Source organism: Salmo salar, chromosome ssa25, assembly GCF_905237065.1.
Source record: "Salmo salar chromosome ssa25, Ssal_v3.1, whole genome shotgun sequence".
Taxonomy (NCBI): Eukaryota; Metazoa; Chordata; class Actinopteri; order Salmoniformes; family Salmonidae; genus Salmo; species Salmo salar.
The window spans coordinates 21,947,156-21,970,568 of NC_059466.1; the positions used below are offsets into that span (position 1 = coordinate 21,947,156).

Consider the following 23,413-nt stretch of genomic DNA (forward strand, 5'->3'; position numbering starts at 1 on the left):
AATTGGCCCAGTGTCGTCCGGGTTATGGGAGGGTTTGGCCAGGGTAGGCCGTCATGGTAAAATAAGAATTTTGTTCTTAACTGACTTGCCTGGTTAAATAAAGGTTAAATAAAAAAATATCCATGACAAGGCATTTTCCCATATCTAGAAAAGAGATTATAAAGAAGTTTAAAGGCTTGTCTTTAAAGATGGAAACAGCAGCACGGTCCGGCCCCAGCACCTTGGTTATTTGTTTTTGTTTTGAGGACAAAACGGAGGTGAGGTCCGTGGAGCAGGGTGGTCAAAAAGATTCCAGTACATCATCTGCTGTTCTATTGGGCGCGTGATGATGTCAGAGGGGATAAACACAGTATTCGCTGTTTGCGCGTCTTTGTTGTTGTAATATCCCAAACGAACTGACAGTTTAAGGATTCCAGTTTTAAATGGGCGCCTATGACTCCAGTATACAGTATGTCTTTATAGCTTTAGTCTGGGACACTGTGGAACGCAGCAAGGTCCATTCTTTACATCTCAATTGCCGTCTCTGCTCCATCAATCAGCCATACCACTCGAGCGCAGCAGGGCCCAGCTTCCATCCTTACCTATTGGCTTACCTAATAAAATAATACTTGCTTCCTCTCCTCAATCTCTCTCCATCTCAGACCTAGCATGAACCAGCCCTACCACCCTGGGCCGAGGTTTGACATCATCCAAATGTCTTCTTTTCCCCATTAGTGACTACCTATCCTCATTCCTAACATCACTGTGCTCAACTGAGAGAAGGAACTTCAGAAAGTGTGTTCTACTGTTATACCGGAGTCACTGCCTCTGGTAGAAGTGTCTATCAGCATGGGGAGATTCTAGTATCCCTGTGTGGCTACGGCAACACCAGATAGGGGATGTGTAATCTTGGTTTGAGTTCTTTAGGGTCCTTCTACAGGGCAGGAAGCCAAGACAGAGTTGTTGTGAAAAGACAGCACAAATAATCGTTTGTGTTAAACGTGTGTGGTTGTGTTCTGTGTGGACAGTATATGCACTCTGTTTTGGTTTTAAACCCATAGAAATGACTGTTAAGTCAGTGAAGTCATGTATGTTTTCTATTGACTCGAGCAACAACACATTTGTGTCGTCAACATGGGATCCATGTGTTGTACAGTCCATGTAGTGTTTTTGCTTTTAACAGATGTTTAAACTCTTTCTACTCTAAGGTGGGGGGGGCTTAACATTTCAGTGACCCATTTTTGTTTTTAAGCTGTACTTTTTTTCATTAAAATACTATTTTGGTCCATATGAGCAACAGAATCAAAAGCAGTAGAGAGCTACAGTTGACGCTTTCAACCAGCCCCAGGCTCACAGCAGTTCTAAATAAGTTGAATGATTCCTTCTCTTCCTGTTTTTTTTTTTTTTCTCTTTGTCTGTCTGGCCTGTCTGGTCTGTGTTGTGAGAAGGACAGAGAGCAGTGAGTCAGCAGGAGTTTGGACAGTCTCAGGCAACAGGAAATACTGTATTTGGAAACACAGCAGTTGGTCCAGACTTCAGTAATAACCTCGGTATTGGGAAACATTGTTTATTTTGGAGCCTCTTATGAAGCGGCCTGCATAAAGTTTACCTTTCTCTCATTTGTTTTACAGTTGAATCTCTCCACTCTATCGCATTTACAAATCCATAGGCCAACAGTGCATCAGCCATTCTCTAACTAACCCACACTTACCTGCCTCTCTAACACTTCTTAGGTTCCATATTATCCTGCTCTGAAGTCAGCCAATCAGCCAACCTTATACCCAACACATAGAAACCCTATACTTCACCTATATATCACCTTATATTCCAGGCCTATATTTTTAGTGCTAACCCCAGCACTGAGGGAGGCAACAACACACTCAGCCCAACCTGCCACTTTAGTTGTGTTTGAATGACTTTCTCTCTCTCTGGGGCTTGGTAGATCTGCACTCCCACATGTGTGATTTGGTTGCTTTGACTTGGCTTAGTGCCCTGGACTGAGCTAAGCTGGGCTTTGGCTGTGAAAGGGATAGATGACACATTGGTTGGTCCTTTTCTGCCTGTATCTCGCTTGTTGTTCTCTGTCAGAAAGAGAGCTGTTCTTTAGCCAGAATGGCAGTGATGCGAGATGTGCATTAACTTAACTCAGTGACCTGAATCCTGACAGAGGAGAGAGAGAGACTGTGGTGGTGGTGGTGGGGGGCGAGAGTGAGAGCTTGCAGAGCTGGGAGGAATGGCCTCTGCAGCAGCATGCCAAGCTTGTCTGACTGGGATGAAGTGGGTTGGTTCTCCCCTCATTATGGCTCAGTTTATCTGAGGCTAAGCCTGCATCCCCAAGTCTGCATCCCGATGGGCCCTCGTCAAAAGTAGTGAACTAAATGGGGAATATGGTGCCATTTGTGACAGCCTCTGTTTGATCTCTCTGCCTGGCGTGCTGGCCTGGATGTCAGGATGACCAAGTCATTAGAGGGGAAAAGATAAGCAAAATCTAAACTGCTGAATAACAACAACAGTACAAGGCTACGATGGTTAACAGCACCAGACCAGTACCCATGCATTATGCCAAATCCACATCTGTTTCAGGGTGTGAGTGGAATTAGGTGACGATTATGGAATGTGTGCTAGTTGTTACGTACAGTTGGGTATTTTTTATAATGTATTGCTACATTACCTCGTATGGTTTCTCAGTGAACTCTGTCTGCAGCTAGATAAAGAGCATGTCTGTTGGTGACCCATGCCCAATGGAGAGTCAGACCTATAGTGTTTTAGATGTACTGTAGCCCTATCTGATTGAATACCCATAGTAACCAACCAAATGATGTAAAGGGTCTTTCAGGGATAAGGATTATTAGTAGGGCTGTGTGACCATGATGACGAGTCCACACCAGTACTGACCTTCAATCAGAAGAGAAATGGTCTTGATGCTATCAGAGGAAATGCTTGTACTGCTTTTAGTCCTGACTTCCCTGGGCCATTTTACACCAGATGACATTAAACCAGCTCTACTGATCCTCATCGACATGTCCTAGGCTCTCTGCCTCCTCACTCTGTTATTTAAAAACACTTTCTCTCACAGACAAACACACGCGCGCACACACACACATCAACAGCATCCTCCCAGATACCCTGGACCCACTCCGATTCGCATACCGCCCCAACAGATCCACAGATGATGCAATCTCAATCACACTCCACACTGCCCTTTCCCACCTGGACAAAAGGAACACCTATGTGAGAATGCTGTTCATTGACTACAGCTCAGCGTTCAACACCATAGTGCCCTCTAAGCTCATCACTAAGCTAAGGACTCTGGGACTAAACACCTCCCTCTGCAACTGGATCCTGGACTTCCTGAGGGGTGGCCTCCGGGTGGTGAGGGTAGGCAACACCATGTCTGCCATGCTGATCCTCAACACTGGGGCCCCTCGGAGGTGTGTGCTTAGTCCCTTCCCGTACTGCCGGTTCACCCACAACTGCGTGGCCCAACACGATTCCAACACCATCATTAAGTTTGCTGACGACACAACAGTGGTAGGCCGAATCACAGACAACGATGAGACAGCCTATAGGGAGGAGGTCAGAAACCTGGCAGTGTGGTGCCAGGAATACAACCTCTCCCCCAATGTGAGCAAGACAAAGGAGCCGATCGTGGATTACAGGAAAAGGCGGGCTCAACAGGCCCCCGTTAACATCGATGGGGCTGTAGTTGAGCAGGTCAAGAGTTCAAAGTTCCTTGGTGTCCACATCACCAACAAACTAACATGATCAAGCATACCAAGACAGTCGTGAAGAGGGCACGACAACACCTTTTTCCCCTCAGGAGATTGAAAAGATTTGGCATGGGTCCCCAGATCCCCAAAAAGTTCTACAGCTGCACCATCGAGAACATCCTGACCGGTTGCATCACCGCCTGGTATGGCAACTGCTCGGCGTCTGACCGGAAGGCGCTACAGAGGGTAGTGCCTGCGGCCCAGTACATCACTGGGGCCAAGCTTCCTGCCATCCAGGACCTACAGTTGAAGTCGGAAGTTTACATACACCTTAGCCAAGTACATTTAAACTCAGTTTTTCACAATTCTTGACATTTAATCCTAGGAAAAATTCCCTGTCTTAGGTCAGTTAGGATCACCACTTTATTTTAAGAATGTGAAATGTCAGAATGGTAGAGAGAATGATTTATTTCAGCTTTTATATCTTTCACCACATTCCCAGTGGGTCAGAAATTGACATACACTCAATTAGTATTTGGTAGCATTGCCTTTAAATTGTTTAACTTGGGTCAAACATTTCGGGAAGCTTACCACAATAAGTTGGGTGCATTTTGGCCCATTCCTCCTGACAGAGCTGGTGTAACTGAGTCAGGTTTGTAGGCCTCCTTGCTCGCACACGCTTTTTCAGTTCTGCCCACACATTTTCTATGGGATTGAGGTCAAGGCTTTGTGATGGCCACTCCAATACCTTGACTTTGTTGTCCTTAAGCCATTTTGCCACAACTTTGGAAGTATGCTTGGGGTCATTGTCCATTTGGAAGACCCATTTGCAACCAAGCTTTAACTTCCTGACTGATGTCTTGATGTTGCTTCAATATATCCACATAATTTCCCTTCCTCGTGATGCCATCTATTTTGTGACGTGCACCAGTCCCTCCTGCAGCAAAGCACCCCCACAACATGATGCTGCCACACCCGTGCTTCACGGTTGGGATGGTGTTCTTCAGCTTGCAAGCATCCCCCTTTTTCCTCCAAACATAACGATGGTCATTATGGCCAAACAGTTCTATTTTTGTTTCATCAGACCATCCCCATGTGCAGTTGCAAACCGTAGTCTGCCTTTTTTATGCCGGTTTTGGAGCAGTGGCTTCTTCCTTGCTGAGCGGCCTTTCAGGTTATGTCGATATAGGACTCGTTTTACTGTGGATATAGATACTTTTGTACTATATAGATACTTTTCCTCCAGCATCTTCACAAGGTCCTTTGCTGTTGTTCTGACATTGATTTTCACGTTTCGCACAAAAGTACGTTCATCTGTAGGAGACGGAACACGTCTCCTTCCTGAGCGGTATGACGGCTGCGTGGTCCCATGGTGTTTATACTTACATAGTATTGCTTGTACAGATGAACGTGGTACCTTCAGGCGTTTGGAAATTGCTCCCAAGGATGAACCAGACTTATGGAGGTCTACAATTTATTTTTCTGAGGTCTTGGCTGATTTCTTTTGATTTTCCCATGATGTCAAGCAAAGAGGCACTGAGTTTGAAGGTAGGCCTTGAAATGCATCCACAGGTACACCTCCAATTGACTCAAATGATGTCAATTAGCCTATCAGAACCTTCTAAAGCCATGACATCATTTTCTGGAATGTTCCAAGCCGTTTAAAGGCACAGTCAACTTAGTGTATGTAAACTTCTGACCCATTGGAATTGTGATACAGGGAATTATAAGTGAAATAATCTGTAAACAATTGTTGGAAAAATTACTTGTCATGCACAAAGTAAATGTCCTAACCGACTTACCAAAATTATTTCACGGTAAGGTCTGCACTGTATTCGGCGCATGTGACAAAGTTTGATTTGAGACACACACACAATATTGAGAAGTAGGGAATAGCGGAAACCGCAGCACGTTAGGACATGCCTCAGTGTTTGAATACAATATTGTAGCAGCAACGAGGCAGTAGTCACTGTGTCATGTAGACAGTCAAGTGAGCGTTACCCAAACAAACCTCCAAGATTAATCTAATGTAGCGCTCTCCAACCCTGTTCCTGGAGAGCTACCATCCTGTAGGTTTACGCTCCAGCCCCAGTTGTAACTAACCTGATTTCAGTTTATCAACCAGCTAATCATTAGAATCAGGTGCGCTAGATTAGGGTTGGAGCGAAAACCTTCAGGATGGTATCTCTCCAGGAACAGGGTTGGAAAGCCCTGATCTACTGTTACATTGCCGCTCACGCTATGGATTTCCCAGCAATGCCCTCTGTTTAAAGACACGTTCCCAGGCCTTGCTCACAGTGACTCAGCCACCGGGACCTGGAGGCGCGCACACACACACACACACACACACACACACACACACACACACACACACACACACACACACACCCTGTTTGTGCTACTGGCCGCCATCAGTGACCGTTGTTGGGTGTGGCAACGACATGATCATAAACCACAGGAATGATTTAATCTGACCAGACTCAACTTTTCCACCTCTTAAAATATAGTCCTTAAAAACAGCACAAATCCTATTAAGACATGTTCTGGTACATTGGCGACTAAGAACGTTTTTTTTTTTTAAACCTCTCACTTTGGGCTCGATGTGTCGACGTGTAGTTCATATATGCATAATCTATGTTCAAAATTACTTCCTTCAATTAGCCACGAAATCCCTAGTTTGAAAGCAACTGTTTTCTACATTTTCCCCCATGTGGGCCAGCACACTAGCATCTTTCGGCGGGGCACTTCAACCTGGAACTTATTACCATGATTTAAGGGTGTAGTGTGTCCAAAACAATGAACATCCTACTCAGACAGCATTAATTACATTTGTTAGGCGGGTCCACATTCTCTGGGCCCTGTCTGTCAGTCAGCATACATCTCTACTGTACCACAACAGAATGTAATTCTTCTGTAGATTCTAGAACAAGCTTTAGAAAACGTCTCCATAGATGAAACATCACGCAGTACGCTAGCAGTTTAGCATCATTGTGTTGCTGCAAGATTCAGACTGGTTAGTTAGCCCCAGGTTTTTCAACGTTTAAAGTTTTTTATAGTATTAGGCTTTCTTAATACTTAAACCCAGTGGAATTCTCCTGCCATTAGAGGAGAGAGGGGACTAGGCTAAAACACCTGGATTAGGAAAGATCTCTCTTCTACCTATACTGAACTAAAATAGAAACACAACATGTAGAGTTGGTTTCATGTGCTGAAATAAAACATCCCAGAAATTGTCCATATGCACAAAAAGCTTTTCTTTAAAAAATGTTTTACAGTAGACTAATTGTTTTACTTTGATAAAGCTTTTAAGGGGCTATTTGTCTTGTCTGAAGAACCCAGCCTACTGTGTGTTACTGTGAGATCTGCCCCTAGGCCCCCCCAACACACACACACACACGACCGCTACTGAGACAAATCAGTGTTTGAACAGTGATTAACTCCACTCTGACATCACACCCTTAAGGCTTAGCTTCACCTTGGGCTGCTTCCAATGTCGATAAGCTTCGTTCCATTTAAGTTTGTTAGGCTTGCATGCTCATTGTTGGTTCTAAGCCCCAACTGGAATAATTGAAAGTACTCCAGTTGTTCGTGACTGGTGAAATCATGACTGATGAAATGTAACCTTTTATTTAACTAGGCAAGTCAGTTAAGAACAAATTCTTATTTACAATGACGGCCTAAACCAGCCAAACCCGGGCGACACTGGGCTAATTGTGCCCCCTATGGGACTTCCAATCATGGCCGGTTGTGATACAGCCTGGATTCGAACCAGGGTGTCTGTAGTGACGCCTCTAGCACTGAGATGCAGTGCCTTAGACCGCCTCGCCACTCGGGAGCCCAGGGGCAAGGAAGAACACAGCTTTTGTGATCCATAACAATTTGGGTTAAGCCGAATGATTGTGAATGGCTGTATTGTCTATAGTTTCTTAATGTTTGAACTTTCTTCCCAGTTAGAATGTCCTTTTGTAGAATGTGTAGGTATGTTTTTTTTTTCTTTCATCTAATCAGCAGTTAAAACGATAACAAAGTGTCTTCCCGCCTGGGCTTGGAGAAATGTGTCCACGCTCAAATTCATGTCAAGGACAGACCATCGATGATATCAAAATGATAGTTTTAATCATGTTTTGAGGATATACAGTGTTTACATTTACTTTGTTTACAAACATTGGATACAAACAAGTTTATATTTTGCGTTCTGATGAGGTACAACTGTTGAACTAAGCATTTATAGTTATATTCTTCAAGAATCAATGGGTCCATTTCATACATTTATAAGACCAAATGTATGTATCAACTGCATAGTGCCCCGTTAAAGCTCCTTGGCTCTACCATATGGACCTGTGTTTAATACCGCTTGAAACTGTGTCTGTGATGCCTGTCCTCATAGTCTCCCCCTCCTTACCTCCTGTCTCTTCTCAGGTCACGGAGAGTGCCACTGTGGGGAGTGTAAGTGCCATGCGGGCTACATCGGAGACAACTGTAACTGTTCCACGGACACGTCTTCCTGTGTGTCTGATGACGGGAAGATCTGTAGTGGGCGAGGCAGCTGTGCGTGCGGCCACTGCCAGTGTACAGAACCAGGGGCCTTCGGGGACACCTGCGAGAAATGCCCCACCTGCCCCGATGCCTGTGGCACCAAAAGGTACGGGACAGAGGAAGGGCTGTGTGGAGTGGAAGAGAGGGAGAGATGCAAGGCAAGAAGAAGAGTAGGGAGGGAGAGCAGGGTCAACCATGTCCTAAGTGTCCAGGGGTTTCTAATGTGCACCTGAAGCTGTGATTTTGACCTATCATGGTAAGACGCATATCATCCATTACCATGCATTAAGGTACAAAGAGGATTTAAGACACGTATAACTGTCTAGATTATTTCTATAAAGGGTCTGTCAGAGTACCAAACGTGTACGCGGATGCACAGCAGTGTTCCAGGAATATTAGACCGTTGGCTTTCCGTCTTTTCTAATTCTCAGCGCAGCTCGTGCAATTTGTCCAACTGTCAACTCTTTTAAATGAATAGGAGAGGCATACCGGAGATGCTTTGTTTGGGAATTGTGAGGATGTGTGCTTTTGGGCTGTGCGTCCCCCATCGATGGTAGTCGCAGAGCCACACGGCTATATCACAATGGGATGCCAGACTATCGTGTCTCAGCGACTGTGGACTATGATTTGCGCTTAAGAAGGATGTTAAGACGGCTCCCATTCCATTGGTGTCCTCCGAAAAAGCAAAAGGTTTACGACCCCAACTCCTCACTCTAATCACTCATCCTATGTCAGGAGCAGAGTGTATCAGCGGGCTGTCACAGTGGTACCCTCCCAGCATGCTCCTATACTCACACATGGCTCTCATTTCAGAGGTTAAAGGTGAACATTTTGGGTGTGACCCTTGACCATAAACTGACCTTAAACTCAAGGCCTGGTCACTTCTGTGCTCCTGTAAACACGGCATGTATGATCTATGTAATTATGCCACGCACGGTCTCTCTTGTCGCTCTGTCATCTCTCTATCTCTCTCTCCACTCCAGGGAATGCATCGAGTGCCGGCTTTTCAACTCCGGAAGACTCTCCGACAACCAGACCTGCCAGCGGCTATGCAAGGACGAGATCATCACTGTGGAAACGCTTAGTGAGTAAACAAAACAACATCAGCTGGCCAGCAGAGAGAGAGAGAGAGACACACACGCACACACGCACACAGAGGAGTATCAACATTTGTGGTTAGCGTCTGCAGCAGTTTGTTGTTGATGTATTACAGACGTCTTCCCTTGTTCTAGTTTATTAGCTCTCTCCCACTCTTATTGTGCACAGCCTTTCCAAAACACGGCGTACGTACCGTTTGAGCTATTTTAGCTAATGTGACATGACCCAGCTGCTCTGACGGGTTAGCTCAGACCAAAGTAACGCACGCTTCTCCAACCCACACACACGCCCATACGCCTCATCTGTAATTACTTAGGAAAATAAATATACCCTCTCCAGTCCAGAGTGGGTGTCTGTTTGTTATTTTCTGGCGAGTGTCAGTCTGGGTCTCTAGTGGCAAAGCGGACGGACATCTTCTGTTCTGTCCTCCAGGTAGCAGCTTATAATAACGGGCAGCGCCATGCAGCCAAACCCATCATTTAGTTCAAAGACACGCAGCCCCATTAAAACATGATGCCCCCTGCCTACTCCCCATCTACCCCACCCTCTAAACAAACATGTAACTCTACCTGCACCCATAACTCTAAACTGTCATCACGTGCTGTCTTTTAAAACCCACAGGTCTTAAGTGGAACGTAGACAGTCCCAGGGTTTGGTCTGTCTGGATCCCTTCAGCATTTTGCATTGCGGGGGATAGTTAACTAGGAATGTTTTAATATGTTAATGTTGCTTGTGGGGACATTGTGATGCTGAGATGGCAATAGGGTGCCGTTTCAGACGCACCATGGGCTCTAGATTTAAAGGGATTGTTATATCTTAAGGCCCTCCCCTCACTGTCCTAGATCTGCTCTGTTTCACTGCGTTCTCACTCTGCTATTCCAACCTCCCCTAATACACTCTGCATGTACATTCCAGAAACTTCTCTCCCGCCGAAAGCAGAGAGGGGAGACGAGGCTGGAGGGAAGCGAGGGGAGATGGAATAAGGTGGATGGGGTTAAAGCTAGTCTAATTCCTCAGTCCCCAAGGCATTTAGAATATTTGAATGATAGAGTTCACAAGAACAAAAAAGCAAAGCAAATAGCTCTGTCCTTACTGTGGAATGCGATCAATCACTTATCCAAGAGTGATTTCACAATAAAGCAATGCATCTTGATACATTTTCCCACATTGTTGTCTTGTTGGAGCTCTCACCATTCTCTTGTTTTCTTTTTTCTGTCTTTCTGTTTCTTCTCTCAGTAAGTTTCGCCAGCTTTTTTTCTCGCTTGTGTCTCAGCAGTGCCCCCCTCTCTTTTTGTTCTCTTACAGAAACGGAAGACCCAAACGCTGTCCTTTGCTTGTACAAGACGGAGAACGAGTGTGTGATGAAGTTCATGTACTCTGAACACGCCAACGGCATGTCAGTCCTCACCGCGCTCAAAGAGCCAGGTCAGTACTGCTACAGAAAACATGGACGTAACATATCAGCCAGATGCTTCTCTTCACATTCAAAGAAATGGAGGATAAAACAATAGCAGAGAAGGCCATGTGTTGCCGTATGAAATACTGTATACCATGTCTGTTTGTTATTATCTGGCGAGTGTCAGTCTAGGCCTCTTGTGGACATGCACTCTATTGGACAATGGGGTTATGATATTAGATTTAGATGTTTTTGTGTAAACGAGTCCTGTTTTTAAACAGCTATTCTGTATGATTTTTTGACTCTTTTTTTTTTTTTTTTGCATCTCCCTTTGTCTATGTTCCTGTCTCTATCTATCTCTCTCATTTTATTTATTTATTATATATATATATATATATACTGAACAAAAAATATAAACGCAACAATTTTATAGGTTTTACTTAGTTAGTTTATAGAAGGAAATCAGTCAATTTAAATGAATTCATTAACTAGGACTGTCTAGGAATGTAAGGATTTCACATGACTGGGAATACAGATATGCATCTGTTTTTCACAGATTCCTTAAAAAAAAAAGGTAGGAGCGTGGATCAGAAAACCAGTCAGTATCTGGTGTGACCACCATTTGCCTTATGCAGCGCAACACATCTCCTTAGCATAAAGGCTGTTGATTGAGGCCTGTGGATCCAGAGCATCCCAAACATGCTCAATGGGTGACATGTCTAGTGAGTATGCAGTTCATTCAAGAACTGGGACATTTTCGGCTTCCAGGAATTGTGTACAGATCCATGGGGCCGTGCATTATCATGCTGAAACGTGGATGAATGGCATGACAATGGGCCTCAGGATCTTGTCACAGTAACTGCATTCAAATTGCAATCGATACAATGCAATTGTGTTCGTTGTCCATACCTTATGCCTGCGCATACCACAACCCCACCGCCACCATAGATCACTTTTATGGCAGGTTATGGTAAAGGAATTAACATTCTATTCGCTGGAAACAGCTCTGGTGGACATTCCTGCCAATTGCACCCCCCCTTAAAAACTTGGATTATCTTGGCAAAGGAGAAATGCTCACTAACGGAGATGTAAACAATTTGTGCACAACATTTGAGAGAAAAAAGCCTTTTGTGCGCATGGAACGTTTCTGTGATCTTTTATTTCAACTCATGAAACATGGGACCATGGTGTTTATATTTTTGTTCAGTGTATATGTCTCTTTCTATATTTCTCCTATCTATATCTTTGTGTATTTTCTTAGTTCCTGTGTATATATCTGCTTTTTAATAATCTTTGTTTGTTTGTCTCCCCTCCCGTCTCCAGAGTGTGGCGCAGCGCCGGATGCCATGACGGTCCTCCTGGCGGTGGTGGGCAGTATCCTGCTGGTGGGCATTGTGCTGCTAGCCATCTGGAAGCTGGTCATCACCGTGCACGACCGGCGGGAGTTTGCCCGCTTCCAGAGCGCACGCTGCCGCGCACGTTACGAGATGGTGAGGAGGATGACTAACCTATTTATAACAGTGATTTACAGTGCCTTCAGAAAGTTGACTTTTTCAACATTTTGTTGTTACAGCCTGAATATACATTTTTGCGATGTCACTGGCCTACCCACTGTCAAAGTGGAATTATGTGTTTCTAAATGTTTCTAAATGAATAGAAAATGAAAAGCAGAAATGTATTGAGTCAGTAGTATTCAGCCCCTTTGTTATGACAAGCCTAAATAAGTTCAGGACTAAACATGTGCTTAACAAGTCACATGTTGCATGGACTCTTTGTGCAATAATAGTGTTTAACATCATTTTTTGGACTACCTCATCTCTCTATCCCACACATATAATTATCTGTAAGGTCCCTCAGTCGAGCAGTGAATTTCAAACATATTAAACCACAAAGACCAGGGAGTGTTTTCCAATGTCTTGCAAAAAAGAAAGCAGACCTTGAATATCCCTTTGAGCATGGTGAAGATATTAATTACACTTTGGATGGAGTATCAATACACCCATTCGCTACAAAGATACAGGCGTCCTTCCTAACTCCATTGCCGGAAGGCCAGTTGTGACTTTAAAACAGTTCAAGAGTTTAATGGCAGTGGTTGTAGTTACTCCACAAAACTAACCTAAATGACAAGAGTGAAAAGGATGCATGTACATAATGAAAATGTTCCATAATATGCATCCTGTTTGCAATAAGGCACTAAAGTAATGCTGCATAGAAATGAACTTCATGTCCTGAATACAAAGTGTTATGTTTGGGGCAAATCCAACACATCACTGAGTACCACTCTTCATATTTTCAAGCATGGTGGTGGCTGCATCATGCTATGGGTTTGCTTGTCATCAGCAAGGACTAGGTAGTTTTTTTTTTTTGGGGGGGGTAAAAATAAACTAAATAGATCTAAGCACAGGCAAAATCCCAGAGGCAAACCTGGTTCAATCTGCTTTCCACCAGACACTTCACCTTTCAGCAGGACAGTAACCTAAAACACAAGGCCAAATATACACTGGAGTTGCTTACCAAGACGACATTGAATGTTTCTGAGTGGCATAGCACCAGTTTTGACTGAAATCAGCTTGAAAATCTATGGCAAGACTTGATAATGGGTGTCTAGCAATGATCAACAACCAACTTAAAAGAGCTTGAAGAATTTGAAAAAGAATAATCGGCAAGTATTGTACAATCCAGGGTGCAGAGCTTGAGACTTGCTCAGAAAGACTCACAACTGTAATCGCTGCCTAATGCGCTTTTACCATGCATTGATTCAGGGGTGTGAATACTTATGTAAATTAAATATTTCTGTATTTCATTTTCAATAAATTATCAACAAAAATCTAAAAACATGTTTTCACATTGTCGTTATGGGGTATTGTACGTAGATAAATGGGTGAGAAAATACATACATTTTGAATTCAGGCTGTAACACATCAAAATGTGGAATAAGTCAAGGAGGGGTATGAATATTTTCAGAAGGCACTGTGCATATAAACAGGTTGAATTCAGTTGTGACTGAGCCATATTAGTTATGGGAGTCAATGAGGACTATCTATCAAATGAAAGGCTGTGTAAATTGCTTTGATGACTGTTTTGGGACAAGAGTAGGCCAATATAAGTTATGAGACTTGCATGTCTGAGAAGGATAGGATATAAGCACATCCCATTTGAAATGCCAAGTTGTGGAATGTATTGTCTTTCATCTCATTGTGGTGTACATCTAATGTACTTTTGGAACAGTTTCCATGTATCATAACACTCTGAAGCCATATGTGGGAATTGGAGTAGGAACAAAAATGTATTTCAAAGTTTTATTCGCTACGTCCAGAGGATACAACGGGTGTAAAACAGTACAGTGATATTCTTACCTTGAGAGCTATTTCCCAACAATGTAGTAATACTAATTAAATAAACTCAGCAAAAAAAGAAACAGCCCTTTTTCAGGACCCTGTCTTGATTCTTAAAAATCCAATATCTTCACAGATCTTCATTGTAAAGGTTTTAAACTCTGTTTCCCATGCTTGTTCAATGAACCATAAACAATTAATGAACATGCACCTGTGGAACGGTTGTTAAGACACTAACAGCTTAGATGGTAGGCAATTAAGGTCACAGTTATGAAAACTTAGCACACTAAAGAGGCCTTTCTACTTAATCTGAAAAACACCAAAAGAAAGATGCCACGGGTCCCTGCTCACCTGCGTGAATGTGCCTTAGGCATGCTGCAAGGAGGCATGAGGACTGCAGATGTGGCCAGGGCAATATATTGCAATGTCCGTACTGTGAGACGCCTAAGACAGCGCTACAGGGAGACAGGACGGACAGCTGATTGTCCTCACAGTGGTAGACCACGTGTAACAACACCTGCACAGGATCGGTACATCTGAACATCACACCTGCGGGACAGGTACAGGATGGCAACAACTGCCCGAGTTACACCAGGAACACACAATCCCTCCATCAGTGCTCAGACTGTCCGCAATAGGCTGAGAGAGGCTGGCCTGAGGGCTTGTAGGCCTGTTGTAAGGCAGGTCCTCACCAGACATCACCGGCAACAACGTCGCCTGTGGGCACAAACCCACCGTCGCTGGACCAGACAGGACTGGCAAAAAGTGCTCTTCTCTGACGAGTCGCGGTTTTGTCTCACTAGAGGTGATGGTCGGATTTGCGTTTATCGTCGAAGGAATGAGCGTTACACCGAGGCCTGTACTCTGGAGCAGGATCGATTTGGAGGTGGAGGGTCCGTCATGGTCTGGGGTGGTGTGTCAAAGCATCATCGGACTGAGCTTGTTGTCATTGCAGGCAATCTCAGCGCTGTGCGTTACAGGAAAGACATCCTCCTCCCTCATGTGGTACCCTTCCTGCAGGCTCATCCTGACATGACCCTCCAGCATGACAATGCACCAGCCATACTGCTCGTTCTGTGAGTGATTTCCTGCAAGACAGGAATGGCAGTGTTCTGCCATGGCCAGCGAAGAGCCCGGATCTCAATCCCATTGAGCACGTCTGGGACCTGTTGGATTGGAGGGTGAGGGCTAGGGCTATTCCTCTCCAGAAATGTCCGGGAACTTGCAGGTGCCTTGGTGGAAGAGTGGGGTAACATCTCACAGACATAACTGTCAAATCTGGTGCAGTCCATGAGGAGGAGATGCACTGCAGTACTTAATGCAGCTGGTGGCCACATCAGATACTGACTGTTACTTTTGATTTTGACCCCCCCTTTGTTCAGGGACACATTATTCCATTTCTGTTAGTTACATGTTTGTGTAACTTGTTCAGTTTATGTCTGTTGAAACGTATGTTCATACAAATATTTACACATGTTAAGTTTGCTGAAAAAAATGCAGTTGACAGAGAGGACGTTTCTTTTTTTGCTGAGTTTAGAAAATATTATAAAACATTTAAGTATGAGTAAAAACCACACAAGAACTACGATGAGCGTTAAAGAAATGAGAATGCAATTTTGCCTATAAGAACTATGATGAGCACGTGCAGGTCTGATTAGGCTAAACTGTATCGCAGCCTGTGGGATAATCTGTTGCTTACGTCCTCTCTCCCCGTCTCCTCAAAACACATTGGAGGAAAAGGTCAGAGGAGAGGGACCTCTGGCTTTCTCATTCAATGGGTTTTGAGAAGCAGAGAAGAATGTAATTGAGATTCACCCACTGACTCAGAGTAGCCTTTCATCAGTCTACCAAAGGTTGCATCTTTACAGAATAATGTCCGGTAGCTCACAGGCTGTCAGTATATACTGAGAAGTAATCAGTAGGCCTAATATTGCATGATTCAATCTTATTCTCCTCTACACCATTCTACATTTTTTTTCCCATCTTTTTTTCCTATCAATAGGTTAAATTCCATTGTTAAAATGTCTCCATTCAGTTACAAATGTAACAGTCCTGGTTGAACCCTATATGCGAGTGCAGGTATTCTAGTGGTTAGAGCGTTGGGCCTGTAAACAAAAGGTTGCTAGATCAAATCCCCGAGCTGACAAGGTAAAAATCTGTTGTTCTGCCCCTGAACAAGGTAGTTGACCCACTGTTCCTAGGCCATAATTGTAAATAATATATTGTTCTTTACTGACTTGGCTAGTTAAATATAAAAGTTACAATGTAGCGTATGTGCAAAATAGAAAATGCATAGGATATTTGTATGTTGATAAAACAGCTCTGCTTTGCTTGGTAAGTAATATTGGCCAAATGAGCCGTTTTTACCCACGTTGCATCAGATATGTATTCTGCTGAGACAAGTTTTAAACACTTTCATGGTCAAATCAAATTTTATTCAAATCAAATTGGTGACACTGTGACAGCGCTTCAAACTAAAAAAAAGTATGTCGGAGGTAGAGATGGGCATGAGTCTCGTGTGGCTCGGCCCAGCGTCGTCCGGGTTAAATAAAGGTTACATAAAATAACATCTCAACGTCAAAACTATCTTTAACCAGAGATTCATTTTTTTTTCAAATACTGTAAAACTGTTTGGTGGAATGTGCTTTGAATTATTATAATTTTTTTGTCTTGAAGACTGTTAGTTTTCTTTGAGTCTAGTGTTCCATAGGCCTACATGTTCATTTACGGGGCACAACAAAAAAGAAACCAAGCCAAGCATCGTGCAGTTCATCTCCCTAAATTCCCTTTCCTCTTGGTGTCTCACTCACTCATTGCGTTTGACCTCTCCCTCTACACACGTGTCGTAAGTGTGCACACAAGCTCCCTTTAGGCCTGCAGCAATAAATCCCTATTAAAACGTATCTGATACACAATCGACATTCCTTGACAAATCATGACAGTTTTATCCCACATTCAAAATGGACTGATTGATTGAAGTAGGAAAATATGTATTCCATCAACGAGCGGCAGTTTTGGAATAATTGTGTCCCGTTTTTTCCCCCCGCTTAAGCTACTTTGCGAACTGCTAGTGACATTTTTTTAATTGGTTATCCTAGCCTATAACCCCCCCCCCCCAAAACATAGACAGGTTCCACACTGAAAATATGGATTAACGTTAGTTCAATGAAGACGGAGCATATTTTCATCAGAATGTGGCCGTAATTCATCACCATGCAGTGTTCAATGTGGAATTGACCTTTTTTAAGAAAATTCCAAAGAATAGGCAGAATAAACTATATTGAATGTCTGTATATCGAAAAGAAGACAGATTTTGGTTTGTAACCCTGAAACAATTTGTCTTTCAACTCGCCAAATTGAGCCCCATTTCAAATGATCACTGAGAATAACTGTTCAAGACAGGATATGCACATCACTTAACACTGGTAACTTTTTTCATTTGGAAATGTATTCTGTTATATTACAATGTTTTTTACTACAAAATAGGTGTCTTGTCTGTGATAAGGGCTTGGGAAGTAAGATTGTCTTGTCTGCTAAATTAACAAAACAATGCTATACCATTGCACAGCAATATGCTTCTGCAAGCAAGGGCCACTGCTGAGGTTACTACCTTTTTGAAGATTATATTATATTGTGGAACACAACCAGTTGGTATTAAGGTTTCAATAAATCAAACTTAAATGGCATTTTTTTTATTTTTTATTGACTGAATATATATATATATATTACTTCGCTACCATGGCCTATTTATTGCCTTACCTCCTTACGCCATTCACACACACTATATATAGATTTTTTTTCTATTGTGTTATTGACTGTACGTTTGTTTATTCCATGTGTAACTGTGTTGTTTGTCGCACTGCTTTGCTTTATCTTGGCCAGGTCGCAGTTGTAAATGAGAACTTGTTTTCAACTGGCCTACCTGGTTAAATAAACATGAAATAAAATAAAAATAAAAAGATCTGTTGGGGCAGTATGCAAATTGGAGTGGTTCTAGGGTGTCTGGGAAGATGGAGGTGATGTGTGCCATGACCAGCCTTTCAAAGCATTTCATGATTACAGATGTTAGTGCATAAGGAAAGGGTGGTAGTAACCATCAGGAATGATGGTGGTCAGCTTGAGACGTGGGGATTACGGACTGTGACAAGGAGAGGTTGAAAATGACCCTGGAATACCATCTGGCCCTGTCCCCTTGCAAGTGTTGACCAGATTAAAAACCTTAATTCGGCCTCTGAGAGCGAGATCACCAAGTCCTCTGGGACGGCGGGGGCCCTTGTGCACGGCTCTTTGGTGTTTTTGTCGAAGCGTGCATAAAATGCATTGTCTTTTTCTGGTAGAGAGGCGTTGTTGGATAGATCACGGCTAGATCCACCTTTGTAATCTTATGGACTGTAGCCCCTACCACATGCATCGGAGCCGGTGTAATAGGATTCCACCTTGATCCTATATTGTCCTTTTGCCTGTTTGATGGCTCTGCTGAGGTCGTAGTGGGACTTCTTGTACTTGTTCGTGTCTTCAACCATAGCTCCGGAGTTGGCTGCGATAGCCCTGTGTGTGGTATCTCGGTATGATATCCTCTGTATGACCACTTGAATGTGATCTGTGTGAAGAGCCTAACTTGAAGCATCTGCTGGAGCAAAAACATAATGTGTTGAACCATCAGACCTCGTGTTGGACCACAAAGCTGTCAGTTAGTGGAAGAACTGTTTGGAACACTGTCACTGTTCCAAGATTCTGAGGCTGTGGCTTAAATGTCCATCCTGCCTCAACATGTGCATGTTAATGAACTGACTGACCAATTTTTCTAACTTTCTGTTACTCTCTCCCCTTTTCTCTCTCTCGCTCTTTCATCTCTCTCTCCAGGCCTCCAACCCCCTCTACAAGCAGCCCATCTCCAGCCACCCAATAGAGACAGACTTCATTATGTATGGCAAGTCTTACAACGGAGCAGCCCACTGACCTCCTCCCCATAGGGGTGTTGGTGGGGCGGGGGCACGGCAGGACCGGTCCAAGTAGAGAACCAGGAGGGGTGGGAAATGATTAAATAAACTTAACCATCTATCTGATCTGCCAAGGACTTATGACAAACTGAAACAGAAGGTAAAGTAGTAGTCTGGATTGTTTCTGGGGACTGTGGCCTTACTTTCTCTCTCTGACTGAGGAGAAACAAAGTGACCAACTGCCATGAAGTAATGAGATGTGACTTAAAGCTCTAGGCTGCTCTGTGTGATTTACTGATGTCAGTAGAATACAGCCCAGAGGACAAGCAACAACATTCTCCTGGTCTGGAAATTGTTTAAAGAGGACAGAGACAATAATCTGTGCTCCTCTGAGTCATCTCTCTAGCTAACAAGCGGATGTTATATAAGCGGAATGGACTATGTAGACAGAACAATGAAACCCTATCTGTCGCTGGCAATTTGTGTTAAATTGCCAACTTCACATCACAAACCAGGGTTTCCCAAACTCTGTCTTCAGGACCCCAAAGGGTGCACGTTTTGGTTTTTGCCCTAGCACTACACAGCTGATTCAAATAATCAACTAATCATCAAGCTCTGATCATTTGAATCAGCTGTGTAGTGTTAGGGAAAAATACTAAATGTGCACCACTTGGGGTTCCGAGGACCGAATTTGGGAAACGCTGTCATAAACCATAACATCTCCTTCACATAAACAACAATGTACAGACAGCCAAGGCATCGACTTATATTTGTATGTATATTTTTTTTTACTCTTAAAAAAGCCTTTCCTGACACTCACTATGCATCCTCCTTCATAACAAAATGGAAATATGAATTAATGTACATCAGCAGGAGATTTTCAGGTTTATGAGATATCAATTTTTTTTGTTATGACTTTGGCATCATGGTACTAACATTAAAAGAGCAATAGTTTTCTTACCCTTGTTTTGCACAATAGATGATATTATTAGGAGAGACTCAAAGTGACTAAGAATCTCCATCTATTCTCATTGTGTTTGTATTATTGTTGTTATACTCCATATGCACTTCTTTCTCTAGTCTTGATCTATTGTTTGTGCTGTGTCAGCACCTATTGTCATTGCCAAACAAATAGATACATTTGGATACAGCACAAACAGATCTGGGACCAGGCTACTATTCAGTATGACTGCAATAACCCTGCTCTCTGTCATGGCTACATTACTTGCACTGTGAGTGTGGGTGGGCGGAGAAACAGGGAACGTCTCTAAGCTGTGTTGACATGGGACATAACTCTCTCCCTCACCCATTCCAACAGGAAGAAGCAGGCTAAAACATGGCACTGGAGTTATGAAAGGGCTACAGTATGAGATGGAGGGAAGACTTCTCATTAAATGTGTTCCGTGGCCTTTTTTGTGATGGTGGGCTAGGCTTGAGAGTGTGCGTGTGTGAGAGAGAGCGGGAGACGATGGGCGAAAAGAGTGTGCGCACTAACGTTTATGGATGTGTGTGTGCCAAACGCAATAAGAATCACATTAAAACAATCTGCTTACTTGTGTGTCTTGGCACCATGTGAGGAAATGCATTAGCCCAGACCTTTCCTGTACAGCATTGATAATTCACCATTAGAAACCAATAGATTTACAACACTACTACGTGTATATGTCATTCTGCACACAGAGCAGGTATTCACAAAACAGCAATAAATGGATGACTTAATAGCAAATATATCCCATTTCTTAGACTTTTACTCCCTCTCTCTTGCAATTTTTTCCCCCACCCCTGTCCAGAATCCTCCACCTTTTATTTGTTTTACCTATGCATAGTTTCACCTGTGCATAAATCATGAAACTATACTTCCTAGCAGCAGCACATTTCCAAATAACAACATTTTTTGAACGAAATGAACTGTGAGTGTTGGAGGGTGACTGAATGTTAAGAGAGGCATGAATGAATTGGGGGTCTGTCTTTGGCTTAGACCTCAGGTGCCAGGGAAGCTGTGTCTGTGTGTGCATGTGTTCAAACACATCTGTTCTCACTCTCAACCAATAAGCAGCAGTCTACTGCCCTCATACAGAAACACGGAGGAAAGGTGGTCTGGTCTCCCTTTGATTCTGTCATTTACACCTTGGTTTCTGCTGTCGCCCATGACAACCCTCACCATGTGCTTCTCTCCTCAGCTAACCCAGATTTGTATCTTAGCAGCTAAATTAGTTGCATGAATTCCGAATTTTTTTCAGAGTTCAAATGAACTGCAAATAAGACTCATAGAAGAACTAACAACCCAAAGTAATGTCAATAAACACATGGAATATGTGTACACCCTATTTGTTATTCAGTTTCCCGAGAGCTTGATGGTTCACATGAGCTGGAAAATGCATTCTATTTCCCTGCTAACTTCATAGTTTAGAAGATCCCAAGTATACAGGGGAGGGGGTGGGAGTAACGCTGGGATATGGAACATGTCTATGGGACTGGAGGGGCTGTTATTTCAGCCTGAAGTTAGGTCATAAATATCTCCCCCCCCCCCCACCCCCCCCGCGAGGCAGGGCCCAGCCTCAGTCCAGGTTTCAGCTGTAGGGAGAAAGTAGGTTGGCGTATTCATTTAGAATCTCAGCAGGGACACAGGGCACAGTTAAAATGGAGGCCATTGGGACTTCCAGTTCAGTCAGTGCACTTGTTTGTTGAACATTAAAGGAAATAACACCTAAGGCTTCAGAATGATCAGGCCCAATCAGCAGGTAGCCTCTGTGGACTGGAAATCTAGCCTCGTTAACACAATCAATACTTTAATTAAGCACAATCGAGCTGGCCCGGAGTGTGATGTAGACGGACTGTGGGTCTGGAGGGTATAATGAGGGGAAATGAATGGGTCGTTGAAAAGAGAAGTCAATGTTAATAGGACCAATACATCAGTACATTTACATTTTAGTCATTTAGCAGACGCTCTTATCCAGAGCGACTTACAGTAGTGAATGCATACATTTCATACATTTTTTTTCTTCTTCTCTGTACTGGTACACATCAGTGACTCCTGATAGATGCCATTCACTCCTCAGTGCACATGATTGGGAAATGCATGCTGGATAAGATGTTAGATGTAAACGGCACTCGGCGGGGATGGGAGGGTTTGGTTTGGAGTTACATCATTGACATTTATTTTCCAATGTTATTGTGAGCAGGGAGGGAGCTCCTACAATAGTCTTTAGTGTGTAGAGAAGTAGATAAGCTTGGAAATCTCTGTGTGTGTGTTTTGGAAGAGGGTAGCAGACTAGTGGTGTGAAAGTGTGTCTTCCGTGCACCCATCCCTTTACCTCTCATCACACTTTGACAAACCTGAAGCTGCTCCCATTGGTCAGCTGACCTTAGACTTCTACCAAGTTTCTATTCTTCATTCACATATGTGCACCTTTCGTTTTTCTTTCTCTGCTGTCTGTATTGCTCCCTTTCCTTTTTCTCATGTTTTCACTCTGTTTAGACTACACATCCTCTTTCCAGCCCTCCACTCTGTCTTGTTCCTCTTCTTCACTTCCCGTCTCATCTCAGATGTGTCAAGATGACCCAGTACCGTCTCTAATCCTTACAGCTTGAGGGAGAGCACTGACCGCAAGAAACACTGGATGCTAAAAAGACAACTCACAGCACAAGCCATCTACCATCTGGATGTGTCTGCTATTTACATTGTTGTTGCTAACTGCACTAACAACATGGGGCCCCGACCACGTGATGCATCAGTTTGGTTGGGGTCAGGCAAACTGCACTCCGTGATTGTCAATAACTGACAATCACTGACACGACTGGAATTAGAGGAATGTTAAATATGCTTCTCAAAAGCAAGGCACTAACTACCATTTTATTCCTCGGGAGGAAATTCCACATAACAGCAACTCTAACTCATCACTCAACTGTCTGTCGTAATGTATCTCATCAAAAAAGGGGAAAGCACATACACAAAGTCAACTCTCTCCCATTCTAACACATTTTTTATGTATCCAGTCAGTGCTTCTAACCTCAGGAGGCTTGAGAAATTCGGCTTGGTCCCTAAGACCCTCACAAACTTTTAGAGATTTACAATTGAGAGCATCCTGTCGGGCTGTATCACCGCCTGGTACGGCAACAGCACCACCTGCAACCGCAGGTCTTTCTAGAGGGTGGTGCGGTCTGCCCAACGCATCACCGTGGGTACACTGCCTGCCCTCCAGGACATCAACAGCACCCGGTGTCACATGAACGCCAAAAAGATCATCAAGGACATCAACCACCCGAGCCATGGCCTGTTCACCCTGCTAACATCCAGAAGGTGAGGTCAGTACAAGTGCATCAGCTTCTATCTCAAGGCCATCAGACTGTTAAATAGCCATCACTAGCAACTACCACCTGGTTACTCGTCCCTGCACCTTAGAGCCTGCTGCCCTATGT

General features: G+C 43.5%; 1 protein-coding gene across 2 annotated transcripts in view; it reads left to right on the plus strand.

Moving 5' to 3' along the window:
- Window positions 1-20,720, plus strand: part of itgb5 (integrin, beta 5) — a 75,915-nt gene extending 55,195 nt beyond the window's left edge. For both annotated transcript variants that reach the window (XM_014173615.2, XM_014173614.2), the window contains exons 11-15: window positions 8,109-8,331; window positions 9,209-9,309; window positions 10,629-10,748; window positions 12,043-12,209; window positions 18,918-20,720. In XM_014173615.2, the coding sequence (XP_014029090.1) occupies window positions 8,109-8,331; window positions 9,209-9,309; window positions 10,629-10,748; window positions 12,043-12,209; window positions 18,918-19,013 (707 nt within the window). In that variant the 3' untranslated portion in view covers window positions 19,014-20,720. The remainder of the gene's footprint in view (window positions 1-8,108; window positions 8,332-9,208; window positions 9,310-10,628; window positions 10,749-12,042; window positions 12,210-18,917) is intronic.
- The last annotated feature ends 2,693 nt before the right edge of the window (window positions 20,721-23,413 follow it).